At 41.4% G+C, this 27,760-nt stretch overlaps 2 protein-coding genes and 1 pseudogene across 10 annotated transcripts; 2 read left to right on the forward strand and 1 right to left on the reverse strand.

Moving 5' to 3' along the window:
- Positions 1-483: 483 nt before the first annotated feature.
- On the forward strand, positions 484-27,760 carry KRBOX4 (KRAB box domain containing 4). Of its 9 annotated transcripts, none has more exons than XM_008961967.6 (7): positions 766-911; positions 1,769-1,879; positions 4,000-4,044; positions 16,298-16,424; positions 16,748-16,858; positions 24,699-24,742; positions 26,305-26,441. In XM_008961967.6, exons 3-6 carry the CDS (start codon positions 4,030-4,032, stop codon positions 24,740-24,742), a joined length of 297 nt encoding a protein of 98 aa, XP_008960215.3. In that variant the 5' UTR covers positions 766-911; positions 1,769-1,879; positions 4,000-4,029; the 3' UTR covers positions 26,305-26,441. The 9 variants fall into 9 exon arrangements, with proteins under 9 accessions (XP_057157170.1, XP_063457752.1, XP_008960215.3 ...); XM_008961969.6 differs by having other exon boundaries at positions 16,748-16,843; XM_034950674.3 differs by having other exon boundaries at positions 26,308-26,438.
- On the reverse strand, positions 5,313-10,506 carry LOC103784664 (vezatin-like; annotated as a pseudogene).
- On the forward strand, positions 26,560-27,760 carry LOC134729773 (zinc finger protein 674-like; the record flags this gene model as incomplete). The annotated part of the gene is made up of 1 exon (XM_063601587.1): positions 26,560-27,760. A coding segment is annotated over one exon (477 nt), but the record flags the coding sequence as incomplete, so codon positions are not given.

The raw sequence follows: 27,760 nt of genomic DNA on the forward strand, positions 1-27,760 counted from the left end.
TTTCCCCCAGGCCCAGACAGGAAACAGAAAACTTTCCTCAAGGCCATTACAGGCCTTTTTAGGGGACCATGTTGCCACTGGCTGGCAATCTCACAGAAAACACCTCTTTGCTATTTACAGTGCGTTTTCAAAAAAGTAAAATCCAGATTCTCCCAGGGTGTCTAGGATCTCAGGAATTGGAGCTCCTCTATTGCGTAGAGAAAAATCAGAATGAGGGTTTCTTTCCTCATTTCAAGAGATCGCTGGCTCTGCAGCCCAGCTCAAAAGCCCATCCTCCAGGCCACTTCCCCGGCTGAGCCAGACCCCTTGCTCCCATGACTCTCTGAGAGCCAGGCCCAGGGTCGGGTTCCCTGAGACCAGCCTGGACCCTAGATGGCCACGCCTCCGAGCGCTATTGGCGCCGGAGGCGCGACTCTTTTTCCTATTCCCAGGAGGGTAAAAAAGCGGGAACAATGGCTTTCAGGACGGAGGGACACAAACACCCAATGCCGCAGCGACTGGGAGGGTCGCGATGCAGGAGGACGAAATAGGAGAAGGGGGACAAGGGGGACTTCGGCCTCCTTGCGGGCGGGAGCTAGGCCGCTGGAAAGTCCGCTCGCCTCTTGCCGGCAAGGGATGACGCCCTGGGCCTTTTGTACCACTCGCCACGGAAAATGGTCACACGCTTTTGTCCTCAAGCCGAACACTATCAGAAACACGGGGTCCCTGGAAGCCGCCATCTTGGCCATTGGCGGTGGCGCACCCACCCCCGTGCTACTGCGCGTGCGCGGCGCTGCGACACACTCCGACACCATCCCGCGTTCCCAGGGGGCGGTGGGAAGCGGAAGTGCTCCGCTGACCCGGGAGGGCGGTCCCTAGTTCACACTGGCTGTTGTCATCGGCCTCTGAGGTTTCAGGCTCTTGGCGGTGAAGTAAGAGGGACGCGGAGGTGGTGATGGTTTTGATGGGGGTGGGGGTTGACGGGGTCGTGGGGTCATGGGGCCATGGGTGAACGCCTTTGTGGGTGACAGGGTGGCTCTACAGCCCAGCTCAAAAGCCCATCCTCCAGGCCACTTCCCCGCCTGAGACAGGCCCCTTGCTCTCAGGACCCTCTGAGCCAGGACCAGGGTCCGGTTCCCTGAGACCCGCAGGCCTGTGGGCGTGAGTGCTGGGGACGAGGTTCGGGGCCAGCGAGTGACTGATTGATTGAGTCACTCGGCGCCTGTTTCCTGAGCGCCTAAAAATGCCAGGCAACCTTGCAAATGTTTCACATTAATCTTCACAGGAGCCCTGTGAGGTGTTACGATGATTATTTTCGTGTTATAGAGAGAAAATGGCTCAGTGTGGCTTGACAACCTGTCCAAAGTCACGTAGGTAGCAAACCCGAGGAATCTTTTTTTTCTTTTCCTGTGCTTCGTTTATCATGTTTATTGTTTCCTGTGTGTCTCCCCCGCTGGACTAGAAACTCTGCGGGAGCTGGGACTTTGAGATTTTGTTCACTGATGTATTTCCAGCACGGAGAACGGGCTCATGGAAGGAAGGCACCCATTTCTTCAGTGAATAAAAGTGGCGCAGCAGTCAGTCAGTTGATTCCAAAGCCCGGACTCAGGAAGGCAGGGTTTCGCTCACTGAGGATAATTGAGCTGTGAATGAATGTTAACTCTTAAAGCTAGAATGAGGCATTGTCCCTCTTCTGCTGGGTAAAACCTTTGGGTTTTACTCAACTTCACTGCATGGAAGGGAGCATAGGTGTTGCTAATTGAATCTCCTGTGGTCATTGTGTTTCCAGGGTCAGAGTGCAGACCTGAGATCACTGCTCACCGACTTCAGACTCCAGTTTATCTGTGCCCCAGCTTCCTCACTTAGTCTCAGAAGACTTAGGCTGAGGCCTCAGAAGGAGGTGAGTTCCCTGGGTCACAGGCAGAGATCTGGTGCTATAGTGATGGCCCCAACTGGGGCGTGTTTGTCTCTGAATCCCTTGGTCCTGCGGCCTTGGACACAAGAGAGGTACGCTGAGCTGAGGCGAGTTGGAGGAGAAGCCTCAGCCCAGAGTCCAGACCCAGATCCTCAGGGCAGAGAAAGGAGGCTCACAGGATAGCAAGTCCTAGAAGAGCTGGACCCATAGTGGCCTTTGTCCCTCACTTCAGCTGAGACAAAGCAAAGCTGGCTCAACTTCCAGATGCCATCGAGGACCGTGTGACAGTGCAGTTTGATTCCTGCTGGAGGAGGGACAGGTGAAAGTCACAGGTGGATGGAGGCATGGATGTCCCCCCATGGGGCAGGTGCCCTGCTGTAGTGCCTGTAAAGGCGATATGAGGCTGGAAAGGATCACAGCCAGCCACAGAGGATTGGCCTCTCCTAGCACAGCTATTTGTGCACCCCTGTGTTCCCGTCTCTTGCCATTGGCTATTTCTGAATTTGAGTCAGCCCCACACCATCAACCAGGCACCTGCTTCCAGGGGAAATGCTGAGTCTCCCTTCATCCTGACCAAAGTGCAGAAAATATATTTTTAGTTTATAGAATTTCCAAGTAGTCTCTAGGTACACTGTCATCCATCTCTGCTGCCTTATTTCAATGCTTAATGAAAGTGGGCCAGGGGACATGACCTGCTAAGCCACACCAAGCTGAACCCTGTTGTCCTGATACTGTCACAATGATTGTTGCAGTATGCAATGGTTACTCTGCACAGAAGCTCCTTGCTGGAACTTTATTTGAAAAACTACCAAAGAAGGAGGAGCCTGGTAATCAAAATGCAAATTGTGAGAAAGGAGAAAATGATGGGGTGGGAACAGGGTAGGTGGCCAGTTAAAGAGGCAGATGCAGGGGAGCAGGCACGGTGGTTTTCAGCCCCTCACAGAACTGACAGTGCTGGGCTGTTACCCACCCAGCCCCACACCTCTCCTCCACTGTGGCCCTCTGAGCCCCTGTTGGGCTCCTTCCTCCAAACCACATCAAGAGATCCTACTTATACACACTTGCAGAGGGTCTTTTCACCTCTAGGGCTCGGTTTGATAAGAGGTGATTTTTAATAATTTTTAATTTTTGTTTTACTAGTGATATTCTTTGTCAAAAATTGAGAAAATGCAAATAAAAGAAGAAAATTGAAATCACCACTCAAAAGTAACCAATATCAGCATTTTAATAAATCCTCTGAGACATCATATATGTGCATATTGATTATCAAAAATGAGATCACACTGCGCTTGCTTTCTTGGAACCTGCTTTTAAACACATTAGGAACTAAAAACAAATTCCATAGCATTTTGAAAGGCTGTTCAGTATACCTGCTTTTGCATGTGTCATATTTTTTAACTGTGTCCTCTTTGCTGGATATTTAGTTGCTTCCAATTTTTTTGTTTATTTGTTTTTTGTTTAGACAGGGATTCCCTCTGTCGCCCAGGCTGGAGTGTAGTGGTGCCATCTTGGCTCACTGCAACCTCCACTTCCTGGGCTCAAGTGATCCTCCCACCCAGCCTTCAGAGTAGCAGGGACTACAGGTATGTGCTACCGTGCCTGGCTAATTTTTGTAGAGATGGGGTTTCGCCATGTTGCCCAGGCTGGTCTCGAACTCCTGGGCTCCAGTGATCTGCCCACATCAGCCTCCCAAAGTGCTGGGATTATAAGCATGAGCCACTGCACCCGGCCGCTTCCACATATTAATATTTTAATGGTAGAAATGACTACAGTTAACATTCTTTCAGCTTTTCCACATTTAGGATTGTTTCATTATGACAAATGTCTAGGAATAGAACTCTTAAGATAAAGGAGATGTTAATTGTTACTGGTTTCTAAAATAGATATCTTTAGACATAAGTCATACATCTGTCCAGTAAGGGAAACAAAATTTCATGTGGAAAACCTACATGATCTTAGTAGAGTTTCATGGAAACAGGCTGGAGCTACCAGGTCATGTTTTTAGATCACTCTCCCTAGGGTACAAGGGTAATTATTATTGGGATGGTAATGATGGTCTAATGGCTGTACCTACCGAATGTACTCTCCTAATTTTGCCTTTATAGATCTCCATCCTTTGTCCAGAGCAGAACAGGATGGCCATGTCCCAGGTGAGTTCCTAATTTACCCATACTTTGTTTCCAGTGAAATTGAGGCAAGGTTTGGAATCTATATAGCAGACTTGAAAATACCAATTATCCCCTCTTCTCTGGCTGTTTTCTATTCAACTTGTTCTCAACCTCTGGTTTCTCTGATCCTCCCCGTCACCAGGAGAGAGGAAAAACAAAGAATCCTCTCTCTACTTCTTGTTCTTTCTTTTTCTTTTTTTTTTTTTTTTTTTTTTTTTTTGAGACAGAGTCTCACTCTATCACCCAGGCTGGAGTGCAGTGGTGCAATCTCAGATCACTGCAACCTCCACCTTCCGGGTTCAAGCGATTCTCCTGCCTCAGCCTTCTGAGTAGCTGGGATTACAGGTGCCTGCCACCACGCCTGGCTAATTTTTGTATTTTTAGTAGAGACGGGGCTTCACCATGTTGGCCAGGCTGGTTTTGAACTCCTGACCTCAAGTGATCCCCCCACCTCGGCCTCCAAAGTGCTGGGATTACAGGCGCGAGCCACCATGCTCTCTACTTGTTCTTCTGAGAACTGTACCTCATCTTCTCTTCATTTCCTTCTCACAGAAGATTGTTTACATACATAGATTCATCTTGCTCTTTCCTCTTTCTTCACTTCTAGATCACTTGGTCTTTTTCATCATTCATATTTATGATAATAAGTTTGTGCATAATGTTTTGATGTGCGTAGAAAAAGCTAGTAGCCCAAAAGATTCTATTCCTTCTCCCCCAAGTACCATGTTCCTCGTCAGAGATGCCCACTGTTAACAGTTGGGTTAAATGGTGGGGTAGATGCATTTACGTCAATTTAATGAACCAAAAACATATACACATGTATTGTTTTCATGCTTTTACACAAATGGCATCATACTCCCATACCCATCTTGCCTTTTGGACCTGATTACTTTCTGGGTGGTGTTCCTTGTCGATACATAAAGATTGTTTTAATTTCTATTTCATAGTATGGATGTATTAATATCATGTAACTATTTATTTATGGATATTTAAGTTTTTAATTTTTTTTTACTGTTGTAAACAGTGCCTCATAAACAACTTTCTCTGTATCTACTTGCTCTGTAGTACCAGTGTTTATGGAGGTTATACCTGGAAGTCGGGTTTTGACTAAAAGGTACTGAAACTTAAGTTTTGCCCTCCGAAATCCTTCATAATTACTCCTTTCACTAAATGTAAAGACCAGATAATTTCTGTGTTCCAATTTTCCAGGCTATTAAAGATGAAAAGGCACCCAGTTCATTTTGTGAAGCCACTTAACCTGAAATTTGAGGAAGATACTACAAAAAAGAAAATTATAGACCAGTTTCCCTTAAGAATATAAATGTCAAAATATTAAAAATACTCTGAATAGAACATTAACAAATTGCATTGGGCATTTCAAAAGCAATGGATGCACATGGTAAAAAAATTCAAACAAAAGCTTTGTTCAGCAAAAAAAAGTTTTTTGTGGTTTTTGTTTTTTGATGCAGGGTCTGGCTCTATCCCCCAGGCTGAAGTGCCGTGGCACAATTTCAGCTCACTGCAACCTCCGCCTCCCAGACTCAACAATCCTCCCACCTCAGCCTCCCAAGTAGCTGGGACTACAGGCACATGCCACCATGCCCAGCCAAGTTTTGTATTTTTTGTAGAGATGGAGTTTTGCTATGTTGCCCAGGCTGGTCTTGAACTCATGAATCTCTTTCTCTGCCTATGCACAATCACTCGTTCTCTCCTGCATGTGCTCTCTCTCTCTCTTTCTCTTTCTCTCTTTAACAAGTTACAGTACATCCTGGTCTTTCTGGTCCTTTTTTTTTTTAACGAACTTTTCACTTGTATTAACTCTACACCAGGGTTTCTTAGTGTGGCACTATTGACATTTTGGTTGAGGTCATTATTTGTCATGGGTTGCTTTCCTGTGCATTGTATATGTAACAGCATCCCTGGACTCTCTCTACTAGATGCCAATAGTGCTCCCTCCTCCAGTTTTGGCAACCAAAATATCTCTTGTCATTGTCAAATATTCCCTGAGGAATAAAATTATCCAGTGTTTAAAACCAGTGGCCTACCCCGCTTACAAAAATGGCTGCTTTCATTTGATGGCAATACCACTATTTATTTACCTTTCTCCTAGTAATAGATATTTGGGATATTCCTAGTCTTTTGCTACCGTAAACAACATAGCAGTGTATAGTAGATTCCCATTGTGTACATGTGAGAACATTTATAGGATAACTTTCTAAATATGAAGTTTCTAGGTCAAAGTTTATACATCTTGAATTTTGATTCAGAACTGTCAATTGCCTTCCAAATAGGATGTACTGATTTGCATGGCTGGCAACATTATAATGCCTTTTCCTGTAAATGGGAAATCACAGTGTATTATCCGCTGTGATTTTTGCCATTGTGAGGGAGAAAAGAGTCGTGCATTTTAATTTGTTTTTCTTGATTTGAGTGTCTTTTTTCATTTTTAACCACCATTTGTACTTTTTTCTTTCAAATATTCTAGTCATTTGCCCCCTTTTCTCTTGGGTGTGGAATTACTTTGATTGCTGAATGTTAGCTCCTTGGGTTAACTTAAGCAAATGAGATCTCTGTCATATATGTTGTCAATATTTTTCATAGTTTATTATTTGCTTTGATTTGTCTTATACATCTTGGGGAGTGGACACTTAATGTGTTTTTAATATCTAATTTTACAATATTTTGTGGCTTCTAGAGTTCTTGTATTGCTTAAATAGGATTCTGTGAGTTGAGATTATAGAAATGGCATTTCAGTTATGTGGAAAAAGTGGTTACTGAATGACGGTGGCACCGTTGAGTCTCCGTCTGGATGGAAAGAAAGTGAAACTCTTCTACATCATATAAAAGTGAATTCCAGATTGATCAAATACCTAAATATATATTTGAAAAATTAGGTGACAATTTAAGAGGATATTGGTATAACCTTGCTTAGTGCAAGAAACTTTTTTTTTTTTTAAATGGTACAATGTTTTTCTTTTAATGATCATTGGGACATCTTAAAATTAACTACTAAGTAACCACATAAATAAGGAAACATAAGAAATGCCATAACCCAAGTACTTTTGAAACTACTTCTTAGTTCCAAGCCCCAGCATGTATCAATTGTATGAATTAATTTTTTTTATTCAGAACCTGGATCTTTGTTTTAAGACTAGTATAAACAAAAATAAAATGTAAACAACTTCTTATTAACATAATAGCTGCAGTTATTAACTGCAAGAATACAGTAAAAAAGTCATACTAAATGTTAATGTTCTTGTAACAGAATTATCCATATCACCTTATGGTAGCAAATTCTGGCAAGAAATGATCATTCATTTCTTATTAAAAATATTTATTTCCAAGATCAGTTATACCACAAATAAAACCACAGTTTATTCAATAGAGCCCTTACCTTTCTCTTTTTTTCCTGAAAGATCTGCCATTTACAGGGAACTACTAATTTCAGATCAGTTACTCAAACCAGGGTTATTCCTGTAAATGTACATCTTAACTTTATATATAGTAGGTGTACACTCATATTCCCTCTCTAGTCTTGAAGCTAAACACTTTCACAAAAGAAACAACCTAAAATCACTTCATGTGAATCTTGGTTCTTACTTTTCTTCTACCTCACTTGTTCTTCCCCCTCATCACAAAAATTATCTTCCTGCATGGTGGTAAAGGAGAGAGATCTAGCAGCCACTTCTACAGCAAGGCCATCAGTGAAGGTAAAATTCAGTGACAGCTGTAGCTGTGCCAGCCTCTGCTGAATGGAAGTCTGTAAGGACTCCCTGGGAGATGGAGGGGTAGTGGCCAGAACGCCTCCATCTGCTTGAGATTCATCTTCGCCCGCACATTGGTAACACATTCTGTCTTCTCTCCTTGGAGGTAGACTTCATTTGCAGAATTGTCTTTATTTTTACCCTCTAGATCAAGCTTGTCCAACCCATGGCCCCGGGCCACATGCAGCCGAGGACAGCTTTGAATGCAGCCCAACACAATTCGTAAACTTTCTTTAAACATTATGAGATTTTTGGCTGGGCGCGGTGGCTCATGCCTGTAATCCCAGCACTTTGGGAGGCCGAGGCAGGCGGATCACAAGGTCAGGAGTTTGAGACCAGCCTGACCAACATGGTGAAACCCTGTCTCTACTAAAAATACAAAAATTAGCTGGGCGTGGTGGTGCGTGCCTGTAATCCCAGCTACTCGGGAGGCTGAGGCAGAATTGCTTGAACCCAGGAGGCAGAGGTTGCAGTGAGCTGAGATCGCGCCACTGCACTCCAGCCTGGGTGACAGAGCGAGATTCTGTCTCAAAAAAACAAAAACAAACAACAATAAAAAACATTATGACATTTTGTTGTAGTTTTTTTTTTTTTTTTTTTTTTTTTTTAGCTTATCAGCTGTCATTAGTGTTAGTGTATTTTATGTGTGGCCCAAGACAGTTCTTCTCCCAGTATGGCCCAGGGAAGCCAAAAGATTGGACACCCCTGCTCTAGAGAGTCTTCACATAAATACTCAGTCTTACTTACTTCATTGTCACTTGTGGAGTGTTTACTATTTTCCTCTTCAGTATCATTTTTACTGAATTTTCCTGTACCTGAATTCATTGATGGTTCTGAATTACTTGTGGGTTCCACTAGGTTTACAGGAGACAAGGATTTCAACACAGCATGATCACTAAGTAGAAGTTATAACCACTTCTGCCTTTCTGCCTCTGAAGCTTTAAATCCCAGCACAGATTTTAATTCTTAGAGCACCCTCTTGGATTCTTCATGCTCGTGCTTCTGTCTTTCTTTGTCTTCCTGAGACAAGTAATAAAAATCATCCTTTCTGCAATCACTGTCAATATCTATATCATCTACATAAGCTTCTAAGTCCTATTCATCCTCCTCAGGGAGTGGATCTTTGTCTGCAATGTGTAGAGTAGGCTGCATCACAGTTACCACTGTACAGTGTGGGTTTTCACACACTACCTCAGGCTTGCCTTTTTTAAATCTGTATTTCTTCATAGCAGTTTGTCCACCTGAGAAATGGCCTCTTCCCAGCAATTGTTGCTTGTTTAAACATGGGGCTGAATCAACTTTAATTTCTGTTCTAGGATTTGATAAGCCTCTGACACTGTTCTTGTTTCTTTAATACAAAAAAGCTTTTCAAATTTATCTTCGAGAATTATTACCTTATTCAGTAATGCTTTCACATGGAGCTGCAAGTTGCACACTGCTGTGTGAATGTTATTCAGTTCTTTTGACTTCTGTTGAGTTTTGGATAAACACTGGTACTGACTGGTGCTGAGTTTCAAAGTACTGATAGAATTCAGAGTTGCTCTTAAGCTCTTCCAAACAGGCATAGTAAGCATGAGGTAGACCTTGAGTCAAATCAGATAACATATGATGAGGCAAAAGTGCTGAAGTAAGTAAGGGCCCAGGAGGTGAATTGGCTGTAGAAAGTAATAAGACTAACCATCTGTAGAATTCTGAACGCTGCCATCCAGAGTTGGAACAAAACCTTCAATGTCGGCAGGCTTAAAGTCATCTGTAAAGTTAGGTGCTTCCTCTTCTGAAATCTACTCTTCACTAAGTCCAAGGCCCAGCTCCTTAAAAGGCACGACACAGATATAGCTGGTTGCATTGTCACTTTCAGAGTTCAGGGGGTAGTTTTTCAGCATCTATAGGATAGATAGCCTTGCTGCTTGGAAGTTCTGTAGACAGCTTTCTAGAGACTGATGAGGTACTGAGTGGGATGCCATCCAGCTTTATTAAATGGGATAAATAATCATTTATCATTTAATAATAATTTAATAATGTATTATTAAATTATATATTTTATAAATATATAAAGTATAATTTAATTATTATAAATTTAATAATTTATTATTAATCATTTAATAAATTATCTCATTTATTAAATGGGATAAAGCACTGACCCTGTCAAGCAAAAGTATAAATCCTCTGGAAATCACTTCAGTTTCTTGAATGAGATGTAAAGCTTTTCTTACAAGGTTAGTAAAAGCTCAGCTATTTGCTGCCATATCTTCCAAGTGAACATTGTATTTTTTTCAGGTCACTTGTAGTTTAGCTGTCCTCCATACTCTCAAAGCTCTTATGACCAAATAAACAAATAGAATCACTCCCCATACCAGCCAGGAAGATAACATCCACCAAGCAGGAAGCATAACAAGCAAACTAATGAAGGCAAATAGCATTGAGACATCCCAAATATTAGGGGTTGCCAGGGAGCAAAGTGTTGGAAGGTGTCCACTTTCCTGTTGTTGAGGTTGTCCTGCTTACAGGATACTGGAATCAAGTAGCTCAGTGAGCTCCACATCCTCTTGAAACAGGACTTCCTGTTGCAGGATGGTATGTAATGAGTTGAGTCGGAATCCAATATCCAACTTGTGAAGTAAGTCATCTTTCTTACTGCGCTGAGAAAAAACCCAACTTCTGGTGGTTTTAGCCACTTTTAACAGAATGCATTGCTTAATAACCCATTCCCTGAGCATGCCAGTAAGTGGAGTTTATGTTCACCGAGTGATTACTGTATCCCAGGTATTTTGGTAGGACTCTTGTAGGAGGCTTTTGTTGTCCCTCCGTGGCGCATTTTTCTGTTTTTGGTGACAAAGAACATATTTCAAAGTCTGTGTGTCCCGGATCCTGTAAGTACTGATAAAGCGGAGAATTCCAAAAGCTACCTCCTTGTCAAACTCCAATGTCATCCTTCTCTGCCATGCCACCCACTTCAGCACGATGGGAAATCAGAAGAAACATTTTTAATGAAGATGGGAAACCTAGAAACCATAACGAGAAAGATTGTCAGATTAAACTGTATTAAAATGTTAAAACCCGTAGAATCAAAAGACATATTTGAGGCTGAGAGAAAATACATGCAATGCATATGATATGCAAAGGATTCATATATAGAAAATGAAAAAGGATGAAAGAAGATGAAAAATGTGGTGGACATATAGTCAAAAAGATAAGGCAAGCAATTTATGAGAAAAAAGTGTGATGCCATTTGAAAAGATGTTTACTTTCCCCAGTTTTCAAGCCATGAAAACAGGGCTGATTTTTATTCCTCCCTTTCTGTTGCATTCCAACAAATGAACCCAGTCTCAGCCCTTCTACTGTTTGCCTTTCAGAGTTTTTTTTTTTTTTTTTTTTATATACAAAACCACAACATTTTGCATGGGTTGTTTTTAATGAAAATATGCTCCTCCTATGCTTTTCTGTTTTGGGGTTTTTGTTTTTTGTTTGTTTGTTTGTTTGTTTGTTTTTTGAGATGGAGTTTCGCTGTGTCACCCAGGCTGGAGTGCAGTGGCACAGTCGGCTCACCGCAACCTCCACTTCTCGGGTTCAAGCGATTCTCCCGCTCAGCCTCCCAAGTAGCTGGGATTACAGGTGCCTGCCACCACACCCAGCTAATTTTTGTATTTTTAGTAGAGATGAGGTTTCACCATGTCGGCCAGTCTGGTGTCAAACTCCTGACCTCAAGTGGTCCACCCGCCTTGGCCTCTCAAAGTGCTGGGATTACAGGCATGAGCCACCGCACCTGGCCCCGACATTAGAAATTTCTAAGCACAATGAAAATCTTAAAAATTATCAAACATCCATATCAAAGTGAGAAAAATATTTGAAGTTTACATAACAATGGGCTACCTTCTTTTATACACTAAAATTCTAACAAATCATTGAAGATCACACCTAATATATAGCTGAAAGAATATGAAATGTATGTAGAATAGTATACCATGTATCATATTTCATATTCTTAAACATTAAAAAGGTTGATAATAGTACAGTCAAGTATGTAGAAAAAACACCAAAGAAGTTATAAACTGTATACAGCATTTTGTGGTGGAACAGTTGGTTTATATATATCAACATTTACAATGCAAATACCCTTAACACAGTAATGCCCTTTCTAGAATTTTACCCTAGACCTTTAATATATCAATAAGACAAGACAACCCAACAGAATGAAGACTCATAGTAACAGAAATATTAGTGGCCTAGAAACATACAAAAAGATTATAATCCTCACTAAAACTCACATACCTGCTGTCATTTATCTGTAAGAGTGGTAAACTTTGAAAAGATAGATAAGAGCCACTATGGATGAGAGTACTGGCTGGTTGAGAGGTAATTTGGCTGTACTTATTAAATATCTTTTTCTTATTTTAATCAGCAGTTGCATTGATAGGACTCCATCCTAGTGAAATATTTATATGTCCACAAAGATTTCCAAAGCAGTTCTATTCATACTAGCAAAAAGTAGAAGGAGAAAGCCTTAAGTGTCCCATGTTCCTGAGAATCCAATAATGGTAGAATGATAGCTATACTACCAGGTGGCATTGCTTATGATAAAAATGACCCCTGATTGGTAAACAAACTTCACGTGGACGAGGAGGACTACAGAATAGTTAAATAAATTGCCACATCCATACTCTGGAACTGTTATGATAAAAATTGACTCATATGTAAGAATGTCTGGGATACTTTTGTCTAAGTGAAAAAAACCAAAGTTCAGAAAAGCATAGTAGGAGCAGCCGGGCATGGTGACTCACACCTGTAATCCCAGCACTTTGGGAGGCTGAGGTGGGTGGATCACCTGAGATCAGGAGTTCAAGACCAGCCTGGCCAACATGGTGAAACCCTGTCTCTACTAAAAATACAAAAAATTAGCCAGGCATGGTGGCGCATGCCTGTAATCCCACCTACTCATGAGGCTGAAGCAGGAGAATTGCTTGAACCTGGGGGGCAGAGGTTGCAGTGAGCCAAGATAGTGCCACGGCACTCCAGCCTGGGCAACAGAGCGAGACTGTCTCAAAAAAAAAAAAAGAAAGAAATTTCTGATGTCTAGGTAGTCAAGTTTATCACTCTGTAGCTATGTATTTTCTGAATTTGGGGATTGCTTAGAAAGGCCATCAGCCACTACAAAACTATCAAAACTTTTAACTTATCTATCATTTTTATGGTTATTTTGTACACATTTAAATCTCTAATCCATCTGTAATTTACTTGGGGGCTCAGAGTAAGATGAGTAATTTACTTTTATGGAGTTTCTTCCCTCCATAAATGCCTAGCCAGATTTTCCTAATGACATCTTTTCTGCAGAGATTTAAGATACTTTTATTATGAAGTAACCTCTGACACTGTACTTCTAGGATCTGTTAGTGGTTATTAACTCTCATTATCATTGTCATGTTTAGCTCTGTGTTACTGGAAGCCTGATAATGGAATGATGGCTGTTTTACTAGGTCTGAGAGATAGGGAAGGAAACCCAAGTTTTTCCTACTGTCTCCTCTCACTTGACACAACACTTCTGACACCATATGTAATCCCAGGCCCCAGGCTGTTCCCTCACATACCAAGCAGTTTTCCCTGGACACCAGCTGGGTGTGCTGTGAAGTCAATTCCATTCTGACACCTTCTACCTGGAGTTAGCGTGAGCTCCCACAGGTTGAGGGCTTAGTCCCACAAGACTGCCCTGACTTGAGATGCCAGTCACAAGTAGGGTGTCACCTATACATCTGACTGATGGGCCACAAATTGGGGGTTCCCATGAACCCCTCCTGAAGATTGATTAATTTGCTAGAGTGAGTTTCAGTTTCCCTGAGTTTCCCCTATTTGTTATAAAGGATATTACAGGCAAAGCGCGGTGGCTCATTAATCCCAGCACTTTGGGAGGCCAAGGCGGGCGGATCACCTGAGGTTGGAAGTTTGAGACCAGCCTGACCAACATGGAGAAACCCCGTCTCTACTAAAAATACAGTTAGCCGGGTGTGGTGGTGCATGCCTATAATCCTAGCTACTCAGGAGGCTAAGGCAGAAGAATCACTTGAACCTGGGAGGTAGAGGTTGCAATGAGCCAAGACCACATCATTGCACTCCAGCCTGGGCAACAAGAGCGAAACTCAGTCTCAAAAAAAAAAAAAAAAAAGCTGGGGGCAGGGGGGTGGATATTACAGAGGATACAGATGAACCACCAGATGGAAGAGATGCATAGGGCAAGGAATGTGGGAAGGTCCACGGACCTTTCATGCCCTCTCTGGACTCACTACCATCCGGGAACCACCAAGTGTTCAGCTGTGTGGAAGCTGTCTGAACCCACCCAGCCCTTTGGTTGTTGTCGTTATTGTTGTTTTTGAGAAACAAGGTCTTGCTCTGTCCCCCAGGCTGGAGAACAGTGGTGCAGTCTTGGCTCACTGCAGGCCCAACCTCCTGGCCTCAAGTGATCCTCCCTTCTCAGCCACCCTTAGTGCTGGGATCACAGGAGCCAGCCACCACACCCAGCCACAGTGGGGTTTTTCGGAGGCTTCATCACAGAGGCATGATCATCATTGGCCCTTGGTGATCAACTCAACCTTCATCTCCTCTCCCCTCCCAGGAGTTTTGAGGATGGAGATGAAATTCCCAACCTTCTAATCCTGTGTGGTTTTCTGGTGACCAGCTTCCATCCAGAAGCTACCTAGGGGCAGCCAGCTAACAGTCATCTCATTAGCATATAAAAGATACTTTGATCACTTCAGAGGCTATTCCAAGGGTTGCAGGAGCTTCTTGCCAGGAGACAGGACAAAAACCAAATATATATTTCACAATATCAAACCAGGTGACATTACTCCAGATAAAGTTGACTCTGGATTGGTAAACAAACTGCATCTGGACTAGAGGACTGAGTAAACTATGACTGGCTGGTAGGAAGCCATGGATTGGGGTTTTCTGAGCACATTGCCACTCAGTGATATGTAACTGGGCCCATCTTTTGCTGGGATCCTCGAAGCCATGCCACTGGGACCATTACAAGAGATACTGGTCTATGGAACAGGTTAGGGCTTCCAAGCAACATCATCCTAGCACTCAGCAGTGTGGTTTTGTTCCCCAGCACCGGAGCTATCACGAGGGAGGGGCAGATTGGGCTAACAGCTCCTGGATTGCTCTGAGAAGCCCTCCTGCTGGAGAAGCCTGCCTGTCCCCACCCTCTGGCACGCTGGCTTTCCTGCCCCCTCCTTCTGCACAGCTGGGTAAACTGGTGCCACTGTGGCTGATTTGGGCCTTATGGGTGCAGCGAGTGGCTTGAATTGAAGGCCACCAAGTGTGGGCGTGACAGGATGGGATCTGGAGCAGAAACAGGCGGGTTATTAGTCTTTGCAAGGAATTGGGGCGCTTGTAGAAGTGACTTCTTGTTTGGTGGTGACAAGGCCAAGCACAGACCTTTCCCCTTTTGCTTCAGTCAGCTGCCCAGGCCACAGACCTCTGGCTTCCTGTTCTTTGTTTCATGATTGATTAGCTATGTTTAGAACTGTTTGTTGTAGCTCTGTGTCCCCTGCGAAGGCTGCTCTGTCAGCCCCAAGCAGGATTGACTTCCTCCTTTGTGGACCACCCGGACCCCTTCCTACATCTGTCACTGTCCCTGTGAGGCAGGCTTCCTCCCTGCCTCTGTTTCATCTATGAGTGTCTTGAGTGTCTTAAGTGTCACTTTTCTCCCTCCACTAAACTGAAGCTCCTTGAGTTCAAGAGGTGTGGTTTTGTATCAATCTTTACTTCACAGGACTTACCAGCCCGGCCTCTGTTCAGTAAACATGTGTTGAATGAATGAATTTCCAGGGTAAAATATTTCTCATACCCTATCTCTTTCTCCTATAAAGTTCAAAATGATTTTAGTCATATAGATACTCTATGTAATATACTATGCCAAACTGACTAGTGACTGGCATAAGAACAATTACATGAGAAAGGCCAGGCCGGGCGCGATGGCTCACGCCTGTAATCCCAGCACTTTGGAAGGCTAAGGCGGGCAGATCACAAGGTCAGGAGTTCGAGACCAGCCTGGCCAATATGGTGAAACTCCGTCTGTACTAACAATACAAAAATTAGCCGGGCGTGGTGGCGGGCTCCTGTAGTCCCAGCTACTCGGGAGGCTGAGGCAGGAGAATCGCTTGAACCCGGGAGGCAGAGGTTGCAATGAGCCAAGATTATGCCACTGCACTCCAGCCTGGGTGACAGAGCAAGACTCGGTCTCAAAAAAAAAAAAAGAAAGAAAGGCCATTGTGGGTGCGGGAACCAGACCGTGTGGATTCGACTCCCCTCATTCCTGGCTGTGTGACCTGGGTTAGTTACTTAGGCTCTGTGCACCTCACGCTCTTCATCTGTCAAGTTTCTCCTAGAGGGCACAGAGTAAGCCCTCCGTGTGCGTGAGATGCCATGTCCCAGTGCCCCAGGCTGGTCCTGGGGTGCTAAAGAGGAATGTGCCATTACAGGAATCATTGACCTTCAAGGACGTGTTTGTGGACTTCACCCTGGAGGAGTGGCAGCAACTGGACTCTGCCCAGAAGAACCTCTACAGGGATGTCATGCTTGAGAACTACAGCCACCTGGTGTCCGTGGGTGAGGGACCGCGCCACAGGGTGATGCAGAATGCCTCCAGTACTGTGTTTCTTTCTCAGCTGCTCCAAGCTCTGGGGCCTAGGAACAATGAGTGTGGGTTACCACCCTCAGTGAGTTTGGGTTACTGCCCGCTGTGTAGTATTCGTAGTCTCCTTTGGACACTGGAGAGCATATTGGTGCCCTTGCTTGCTATGTGAATGTTCTGTACTGAGGGGCAGATAGCTGTGTGCATGGGGCCATCACCTTCAGCCTGCAGGGGTGGGCCTAGGTTCTGGAATTCCTCAGCATTAATAACGAAGTCCTATGTCATTTCCCCCGAACAGGGTATCTAGTTGCGAAGCCAGATGTGATCTTCAGGTTGGGACCAGGTGAAGAGTCCTGGATGGCAGATGGGGGGACCCCGGTACGGACCTGTGCAGGTGAGGACAGGCCAGGTGAGTCAGGCCGGGGAAAGGAGACCAGGTTGGTTGGTGAGAGCTTGGCCTCTGGGATGTGCTCAGGAGCCCTTCTCAGAGCCTCGGACTTGTGGACATGCCTAGGCTCTGATGAGCGGAACTGTTGTCATGTCCAAATGAGACTTCTGCCTGGCCGCCGGTTACAGTCTCTGTGTTCTTTGTTTGGCATTCACATAGATTGTGGCCACTTGTTCTGAGATCCCATTTCTACCTTCCAGCCTCCTGGCTTGTTAGTGAGAAGTGCCAAGCCCCTTCTCATTCCTCTCCCACCACCTTTCTGGAAGCTTTTAAGACTTATTCTCCCACCTTCTTGGCCTTTTGTATTTTCACCATAGTAGATGTATTAATAGATGTCAGCATTTTCTCTTTATTGGGCATACTGTGGGCCCTTTCAGGCTGAAATTTGGCCTTTTTTTTTAGCCTAAGGTAGATTATCATACCTTTTTTTTGTTTGTTTTTTGTTCGTTTGTTTGTTTGTTTTGAGTCACTATGGACACCAAAGCTTTGCCAGTGACCTTTACCCAGCCAGGTACCCACCACGTTCTTGCCTGCTTTCACTTTGTGGTTAACACTGTAAACCTCACACCATTTTCTGTTTTCTCTACTTATTTCTTCTCAGACTCTTACAAATCTGACTTCATACTACTTGTTATCAGATTCCTCCATTTTTCAATACGTCCTTCCTACTCAACTCTTGTTTTTGTTATTATCTCTTTACTTTTTCAAAAAAAAAAACACACTTGAGAGGACATTACTCCCAGGGTGGAATACTTCAGTGAACCGTATTTTAGTCCTGCATAGAACTGCTTTTTCCTTGTCTATTTTTCCTGTGGGCTACCTACAAGGATCCAGAAACTCTTCAGATACACTGGTCTACTCTTTCTCTCCCCTTCATAGTACCCCCTTCACTGGCCCATGGCAAAGAAGCCTGTTTAGAATGCTATTACTCTTCAGAGGGTGATCCCTGCCTGGGCATTGTTGGGGCACTAAGTAGAAAATCAGAATCAGGCCCCACTCTAGATTTTCTGAAAGAGAATGTGCATTTCAACAAGCTCCCCAGGGACCCCATAGGCACAGTAAAGCTTGAGAAGCACTGCTCGTTAGAGATTAATTTCAGAGCATCAGCTGTAGTCAGGTGCTGGCCCCAAGGACCTACAGGTGACTCCTCAGATGGCTTCCTCCAGAACCCACTCCTCAGCACACACTCTCTGAGATCCTCCCTGTGCTGGCATTTGTGGCTCCCACCACTCTAGCTTCCCCCAGGAATGTTTTGGGTGATGATAACCTCTTTGTTGCTCAGTGTAATTCCCTATTTGCTGCTTAGAGATTAATCAGGATTTCTGATGTGCTGATGGTATGCTTGCTTTCTTCCAGTGATGCCTGGAATTGTAATGACTGTGTGTCTTGTTCTCATTTCAGTGCTATCCCAGAAGGGAGGAAAAGCAAATTCAGGCACAGTCTACCCTCCTGAGTCCCAATTCCCTAAGAAAAACTATATTATATTAAAATACAGACATTTATATATTCAGTCTAAGAGTGCAGAACAGTATAGGCTAAAAGGTAATCTTAGGTGCATTCCCAATCACACCTCCCAAGGGCAGCTTCTTCTAAAGATTTCTCTTTTGGTTCTGGTGAGCACCTCCATAGGTTTAGGGAATACCTTTATATCTGCATTTTGTGGGTTTTCAGTTTTATCTTCCCTCTATGAAAAGTAAGGATTTCCCTCACACTTTGGCCCTCCACTCCCCAGCTCTTCACAAGTTTGTTATATGCTTATTTTTAGTTCCTTTATTGGTTACATTTGTAACTTTAAATAATATAGCTATGCATTTCATATGGTAACTTTTTAAAAATCTAGCTAAGTGCCAGTGGCTCATTTCTTTAGCTCAAACACAACCCCTAGACATAAGAGCCTACATCTTGTTCTGACTTGTTCCAGTGTGGGACTGGTGGAAGACATTCAATAAATATTGCACTGATTGTTTTGGACCTGGGCAGAGGAAGGAGCTTTGTTATTCATCCACATACAAGTGGCTAAGAGCATGGACTGTGGAGCCACATAGCCTGGGCTGGAATTCTGGCCGCTTCCCTCACTAGCTATCACTGTGTACACATTGGTTGGCCTCTCTACCTGTTGTAGAATGGGGCTAATGATAAAACTGAATGATTTTCAGAAATTAATGAGTTGATCCATGTAAAGCACCTAAAAGGGTGCCTGGCATAAAGGAAACACTCAACAAATGATATCACTATTTTTATTGTTGTTATTATCCATAAAAACAGTTTTTTTTTAATTTAATGTGGTTGTTAACCAGAGATGTATTACATAGTTACCTGTGGATCTGTCAGAATACTCATGAGTAGGCCCCACTCTAGAAATTGTTTCAGAAAGCCTGGGGTAGGCCTGGTTATGTGCATTTTGAGTGACACTCCAGAGGGTTCTCTGGATGCCCATCTTTGGTTAAGATCCACTACTTGAAATATCTGCTGAGAGGAATTGCAAGGAACTAGGAGACGGCAATGAGCATGCGAGCAGGATGGGATGGGAAGACAGGAGCACATTGACTCACTCCTAGACAGCTCTCCAAACTCCCAGGGTTGGAAGCAGAAAACAGCAGAAAGCAACTTGAATTTCTGCCCTATTTCTCCATATTTAAATCTATTTCAGGAACTATATTTTTCCCTCTGTCTCCTGGATGAAACCTCTGGTTGGTCCCATAAGTTCACTGGTCATTCTGAGATAATAAAAATCTTCTAGGAACTGTTACTTTCAAGAGTAGCCTCATTATAGTAATGAAAACTGTCCAGTCTCATGTAGTAGTACAAACTGAAATTTATTTCAAGTTTGTTGATCTTTTCTTAGAAGTTTTAGCTTTGTTAATTTTCTCTACCGTTTTTCTGTTTTATTGATTTCTCCTTTTACTTTTATTTCCTTTTTCCTACTTACTTTCAGTTTACTTTGCTGTTCTTTATCTAGCTTCTCCCCCGACATTTTATTATGAAAATTTTTGTATAAAACAAGTAAAAGAATTGTAGGTTGAACACCCATATAATACCTCCACCTAGATTTATAATAACTATAAAAGGCCTACCCCAGGCTTTGCTATATTTATCCCCTGTCCATCTGCCAATTCCTCTGTCCTTCCATCAATTCGATTTATTTTCTTGTGGTGCATTTCAAAGGAAGTTACAGAGATCAGTACCCTTAACCCCTAAGTACCTCCACAGGCATATCATTAATTAGAGTTCCATATTTGTTAGTACTTTATCATTAGTGCTCATGAAGTATTTTAATAAAACAAAATGCCCTTATGGCACCATATGATCTTTGGCCATACATGTTAATGTTTGAACATAATTTTCTATATGTGTTTTTATGTGTGGTCATTATATATTTATGTTGATGTGACTGCATTCCTTTTATTTTTTCAAATGAAATTGATTAAGGTATAATGTACATACCATGAAATTTATCTTTCTTAGGTGTATAGTTGTATAGTTTTGACAAATATATAGCTGTGTAACTACTACTACAATCAAAGCATTGGACATTTTCATCCCCTGCAAAAAACTCCGTGTTTCCTTTTATAATTCAGTCTTTCTCCTCATCCCAGGCTTGACCTCTTTTCCTTCTAGTTTGGTTCTTTCTAGAATATCATGTGGCTGGCTTCTTTCACTTACCTTAATGCATTTTAGGTTCATCTATGTTGTGGCATGTATCAGTTTGTTCCTTTTGATAGCTGAGTAGTGTTCCAGTTTATCTGTCGATGGACCAGTTAATGCACATTTGAATTGTCCCTGGGTTTTTTTTGGTTATTATGAGTGAAGCTGGTGAACATTCTTGTACAGGCATTTCTGTGGATCTGTGTTTTCATATCTCTTGGGTAAATATCTGGAGTGAGATTGCTTAGCCATATGGTAAGCATATGTTTAACTTTATAAGACATTGGGCCGGGTGTGGTGCCTCACGCCTGTAATCCCAGCACTTTGGGAGGCCAAGGCGAGCAGATTACTTGAGCTCAGGAATTTGAGACCAGCCTGGCCAGCATATAGTGAAACCCCGTCTCTACTAAAAATACAAAAATTAGCTGGGTGTGGTGGTGCACGCCTGTAATCCCAGCTACTTGGGAAGCTGAGACAGGAAAATTGCTTGAACCCAGGAGGTGGAGATTGCAGTGAGCCAAGATCACGCCACTCTACTCCAGCCTGGGTGACAGAGTAAGACCCTGTCTCTCAAAAATAATAATAATAATAATAAGATATTGCCAAACTGTTTTCTAGTGTGGCTGTACTATTTTGTTTTCCCACCAACAACACACCTTTCTAGTAGGTATATAGGGGGATCTCATTGTGATTTAAATTTGCATTTCTGTATGATCAGTGATGTTGAGCATGTTTTCATGTGCTTATTTGCCATCTGTATATGTTCTGTGGTGAAGTGTCTATTGTAATCTTTTGCCATTGTTTGTTATTAAACTGTGACAGTTCTTTATATATTGTGGATATAAATCCTGACCAGCTATGTGTTTTACAAGTATTTACTCCTAGGCTGTGGTTTGTTTTGTTCATAACAGTATCTTTTGAAAAACAAATGTTTCTGTTTTTATAAAGTCCAATTTATTAAATTTTTCTTTTATGGTTCATGCTTTTTGTGTCCTCTTTAGCAAATCTCTCACCAACCCCGAGTAACAGAGATTTTTTCTGTATGTTTTCTTCCAGGAGATTCATAATTTTAGTTCTTATATTTATAAGTCTGTGACTGTTAATGACTTAATTTTTGTATCTGATGTGAGGTAAGGGTCAACATATTTTTATATTATTTTTACATATGCATTTCCAATTGTTCCAGTAATATTTTTGAAAAGAATATTCTTTCTTTTTCTCAGATCAACAAGTGATCCATTTATTATTTGACATCTACTTTAAAATGATGCCAGGTGTGGTGCCTCACACCTATAATCCCAGCACTTTGGGAGGCTGAGGCAGGAGGATCCCTTGAGCCCAGGAGATCAAGACCAGCCAGGGCAACATAGTGAGACCCCGTCTATACTAAAAAATTAGCTGGGCATGGTGGTGCGCACCTGTAGTCCTAGCTACTTGGGAGGCTGAGGCACAAGAATCGCTTGAACCCAGGAGGCAGGGGTTGCATTGAGCCAAGACCGCACTGCTGTACTCCAGCGCTCCAGTACTCCAGCCTGGGCAACAGAGCAAGACTCTGTCTCAAAAAAAAATGTTAATAGTAAGAATTTCACTGGGGAACTAGGATATATAAAATAATCTAATGAAAATTGAAAATTAAGAATTTAATATATATAAAAAACACAAAATTTAAAAAGCAACAACAAAAAAAGAATTTAATATATAGACTTAATAGCAGATTAACCAGAGCAGAAGAGAGGTTAAGTAAGAAAGATAAGTTACTATCAAATATTCAGTCTATTCTAGACTGTTCTTTCTTAATTAACTTACTTTGGCATCCTTTTTGAAAAGTATTTGAACATATGTGTCACTCTGTACACCAATACAGGTTGAGTATCCCTAATCCAGAAATCCAAAATCCTAAATGCTCCAAAATCCAAAACTTCTTGAGCACCGACATGGCATCCAAAGGAAATGCTCATTGAAGCTTTTCCAATTTCATGTTTTCAGGTTAGGCTGCTGAACCAGTAAATATATAATGTAAACATTCTGGAAACCAACAAAATCTGAAATCCAAAACACTTCTGGTTCCAAGCATTTTGGATAAATGATACACAACCTGTACCACATGTCTTAATTGCTGTAGCCTTATATTATGTGTTTAAATCAGGTAGTATGAGTCCTCTTACTTTGTTCTTCCTTTTTGTAATGTTTTAACTAGTCTAGGTCCTTGGTATTTTCCTAGAAATTTTAGAATCAGCTTGTCAATTTTTGCAAAAAAGCCTGCAGGGGATTTTGACATTGCATGGAATTTGTGGATAATTGATGTGCAATATTGAGCCTTCTAAATCATGAATATGGTATATCCGTCTATTTCAGTTCTTTTAAATTTTATTTCAGTAATATTTGATAGTTTTGAATGGATAGGTCTTGCACATATTTTGTTTAATTTTCCCCTGTGTTTTATGTTCTTACAAGGTAATATAAATCGGGTGTGTGTATGTACCTAGTTGTTTTGTATTTCATTTTCCTATTGCTCATTGCTAGTTTATAGAAGTGTAATTGATCTTTCCATATTGGCTTTGTATCCTGGAACCTTTCTAATAAGCTCACATATTAGTGCTAGTAGCTCTTTTATACATGGTTTGGTATTTTCTACATAAACAATCATGTAGTTATGAATAAGGACAGTTTATTTCTTTTCCCAGGCTAGATGCCTTTACTTCTTTTTCTTACCTTATTGTACTTACTGGCTAGGATCTTCAGTATAATGTTGACTAGGGTAGGGAGGGCAACATACTTGCCTTGATCCTGATCTTAGGACAAAAGCATTTACTCTCTTACCATTAGGCATAATTTTACTTGCAGGTTTTTTCATAATGGCCTGATAAAGGTTGAGGATATTTCCTTCTAATCCTGATTTTCTGAAAGTTTTTTTTATTATGAATGGATGTTATAAACTATTTTTATGGATCAGTTCCTATGATGGTGTTTTTTTCTCCTTTAGACCATTACTTCCTATGTAATTATTGATATTATTGGATTTGCATGTACCATTTTTTTATTTATTTTCTGTTCATCCCCCCAACCAAACTTCTTTTTGGTTTTTTGTTGTTATTTTACTTCACCATTCTTCTCTTTGGAATATTTGACTATTTTTTAAATTAAACATTCTGTATTGAGATAATCATAGATTCCCATGCCCTTGTAGGAAATAATACAGACAAATCTCGTGTATTCTACCCAGTTTCCACTAATGGTGACATCTTGAAAAACTATACTACAAATCACAACAAGGATATTGACATTGAGAAAGTCAAGATACAGAAAATTTCCATTACTACAAAGGTCCCTCATACTGCTTTGTATAGCTATACCCATTCCTTCCCTCCCCACCCATTCTTAAGCCCTGGCAACTACTAATTTGTTCTCCATTTCTATAATTTTGTCATTTCAAGAATATTACATAAATGAGGTCATACAGTATGATACTTTATGGGATTAGTTCTTTTCACTCAGCATACTTCTCAGTTGGATTCATCCTGTTGTGAGTACCCAGAGTTTCTTCCTTTTTGTCACTAATATTCCACCAAATGGATGTACCACAGTTTGTTTAGCCATTCACCATTTGAAGAACATTCCTGTTTTCAACTTCATTGATTTCTGCTCTTATTATTTCTTTTCTTCTGCTTGATCTTTATTTCTAATATATGCATTCAGTGCTATAAATATCCCTCTAATTGCTGTGTCCCACAAATTATGATATGTTGCATTTTCATTTAATTCAAAATAGTTTCAAATTCCCCTTAAGACTTATTTAGAAGTAAGTATATCTTTAAATTTCCAAATATTTGGGGTTTTCCAAGTATCTTTTTTATTGATTTTTGTTGTAATACTGTTATTGCACATAATATGATTTTGTATAAATTTGTACAAGTTTGTTTTAAGACCCAGAATATGTTCTATCTTGGTGAATGTTTCATATGCACTTGAAAAGAATGTATATTCTGCTGTTGTTGGATGCAGTGTTCTCTGAATGTCAATTAGGTGAAGTTGGTTGATGGTGCTGTTCAGATTATCTATATCCTTGCTGGTTTTCTGTCTACTTGTTCTATCAATTATTGAGAGAAAGTGTTGAAGTCTCCAACAATAATTGTGGATTTGTCTGTTTCTCTTTCAGATGTATCCATTTTTGCCTCATGTATTTTGAAGTGCTGTTATTAGGTACATACACTTTTAGGATTGTTATTTCTTCTCAAAGAATTGACTGTTTTATCATTTTGTAATGTCCCTCTTTGTGCCAGAAAATCCTTCTTGTTCTGAAGTCATTGTCTGAAAGTAATGTAATTTCTCCAGCTTTCTTTTGGTTAGGTTTTCATGGTATATCTCCATCCCTTTACACATCTCTCTACAGAGTTTCCTTATACCTCTCTCTACCCACCCCCACCCTGCCAATTTCCCCTAATAGTAACATCTTGCATTAGTATGGTACGTGTGTTACAACTGGTGAATGAATACATTATTATTAACTAAAGTCACATCTTACATTAAGGTTCACTCTTTGTGTTGTTCAGTTCTATGGGTTTTGTCAAATGCATAAAAATCCACCATTACTGTTTCATACAGAATAGTCTTACCGCCCTAAAAATCCCCTGTGCTTTGCTTTTTCATCCCTTTTTCACTCTCTCCTGGCAAGTACTGATCTTTTTACTATCTCTATAGTTTTGCCTTTTCTAGAATGTCATATAGTTGGAATCATATAGTATGTAGCCTTTTCAGACTGGCTTCTTTCAAATAGCAATATGCGTTTAAGTTTCCTCCATGTCCATGGCTTGATAGCCCATTTCTTTTTATTGCTGAATAATATTCCATTGTGGATCACTTTGTTTATCCATTCACCTATTGAAGGACATCTTGGTTGCTTCCAGTTTGGGGCCATTATGAATGAAGCTGCTATAAACATCACGTGCAGGCTTTTCTGTAGACATAAGTTTTCAACTCATTGTGGTTCATTTCCTTTTGAAGTTTGTAATTTTTTTTTTACTGTGAACTCCTTTTCAGTGAGAGTTATTTTCCATGGAAATTCTGTGTACCCTAAGCTATGAAAGCATCACTGCAGAACTATTTGGATTGCCACTGCTGGGGCCCACTGGTTTCACTAATGCAGGAACAATTTATAGGTGAATTTATCAACTTCGGGGGTTTTGTATTATACTTCAAATGTCCATTTGGAATGCACTCCTACATGTGGTACAGGACTGTGGTTCTGACTTCTTGTAAGTAACCCCTGATTCTTCTTAACATTTTCATTAGCCAGTGGGTGACATCTTTCTAGTTCCTATTTTACACACAGAGATGTCCTTTGTGACTCCCAGCTTTAAGCAGGTAGCTCAATTCTAATTCTCTGCACATTTGTGCCCTGTGGCCTAGAATTCACTTCACACTCATGATTAGAGCCTTAGTCCCCCAACTGCAAAGCCACACAGCTTCAATTTCTGTTCACCCCCTCACTTTAAATTTCTTCTTCATTTTTGTCACATAATAAATTTATTTTCTGGTTTGAGCTTGGCTGCATATTAAATTATTTTTGTTAAATTTGAGCCAGCATTTCTCTGTACTTGCACTCAGGGGAGGTGGTGGTGGTGGGACATGGGGAGGGTCCATCCACATCAGCTCAAGTCATGTTGATAGGAGTTCACTGCTTGGGCATTTAGGGATGAATGTTATTCCATAACATTCTAGTGGAAAGACTTAACAAGTTTGATGATTCATTCATTTTCTTCTAGAAGTCTGGCAAGTTGACGAGCAGATAGATCACTACAAGGAAAGCCAAGACAAACTTCCGTGGCAAGCTGCATTCATAGGCAAGGAAACACTGAAGGATGAAAGCGGTCAAGAATCCAGAACATGTAGAAAAAGCATTTATCTGAGCACAGAATTTGATTCTGTAAGGCAAAGACTCCCTAAATATTATTCATGGGAAAAGGCATTCAAAACATCATTTAAACTTTCTTGGTCAAAATAGAAGCTATGTAAGAAAGAAAGATGATGGATGTAAGGCATATTGGAAAGTATGCCTCCATTATAATCTTCATAAAGCTCAACCTGCAGAGAGATTTTTTGACCCTAATCAACGAGGGAAAGCCCTCCACCAAAAGCAAGCCCTTAGAAAAAGTCAGAGAAGTCAAACTGGGGAGAAACTCTACAAATGTACTGAATGTGGAAAAGTATTTATCCAGAAAGCAAACTTAGTTGTACATCAAAGAACTCACACTGGAGAGAAACCTTATGAATGCTGCGAATGTGCAAAAGCCTTCAGCCAGAAGTCAACCCTCATAGCACACCAGAGAACTCACACAGGGGAGAAGCCCTATGAATGCAGTGAATGTGGAAAAACCTTTATCCAGAAGTCAACTCTGATTAAACATAAGAAAATTCATATGGAGAGAGACCCTATAAATGCAGTGTCTGTGAGAAAGCCTTCAGTAGGAAGTCAACTCTCATTAAACATCAGATAATTCACATGGGAGAAACCTTATGAATGTAATAAATGTGGGAAATCTTTTAGTGTTAAATCAACTCTCATTGTATGTCACAGAACATAAATGCATAAGTTGCATGCTATTGTGAGTAGTGTGATGAAATTTTGCACTGTCCTGCTCTTTCCTGCTCAGGATGCAAATCAGTGAATCTTTTTTTTTTTTTTTTTGAGACAGAGTCTTGCTCTGTCATCCAAACTGGAGTGCAGTGGCACAATCTTGGCTCACTGCAACCTCCGCCTCTTGGGTTCAACCGATTCTCCTGCCTCAACCTCCCAAATAGTTGGGATTACAGGCACATGCCACCATACGCAGCTAATTTGTATTTTTAGTAGAGACAGGGTTTCACCATGTTGGCCAGCCTGGTCTTGAACTCCTGACCTCAAGTGATCCGCCTGCCTCAGCCTCCCAAAGTGCTGGGATTACAGGCATGAGCCACTGCACCCGGCTTGAATCATCCTTTTGTCCAGTATTATATCCATGCTGTATATGCTACCCGCCCACTAGTCCCTTAGCTGTCTCAGTTGTCAGATTGACTGTCATGGGATTGCAGTGCTTGCATTAAAGCTACCCTTATTGTATAATGACCCCAAAGTGCAAGAGTAGTGATGTTGGCAATTTGCATACACCAAAAATAAGTTATAAAGTGCTTCCTTAAAGTGAAATGGTTAAAGTTCTTGACTTAATAAAGAAAAAAAATGTA

The sequence above is a fragment of the Pan paniscus genome, chromosome X, assembly GCF_029289425.2.
Source record: "Pan paniscus chromosome X, NHGRI_mPanPan1-v2.0_pri, whole genome shotgun sequence".
Taxonomy (NCBI): domain Eukaryota; kingdom Metazoa; phylum Chordata; class Mammalia; order Primates; family Hominidae; genus Pan; species Pan paniscus.

Coding starts and splice junctions, on each gene's coding strand:
- KRBOX4 (XM_063601682.1), top strand. CDS start 654: ATGGTCACACGCTTTTGTCCTCAAGCCGAACACTATCAGAAACACGGG. Junction 1,880..3,999: donor GGCTGAGGCCTCAGAAGGAG/GTGAGTTCCCTG, acceptor TTGCCTTTATAG/ATCTCCATCCTTTGTCCAGA. Junction 16,425..16,747: donor CAGCCACCTGGTGTCCGTGG/GTGAGGGACCGC, acceptor TCCCCCGAACAG/GGTATCTAGTTGCGAAGCCA.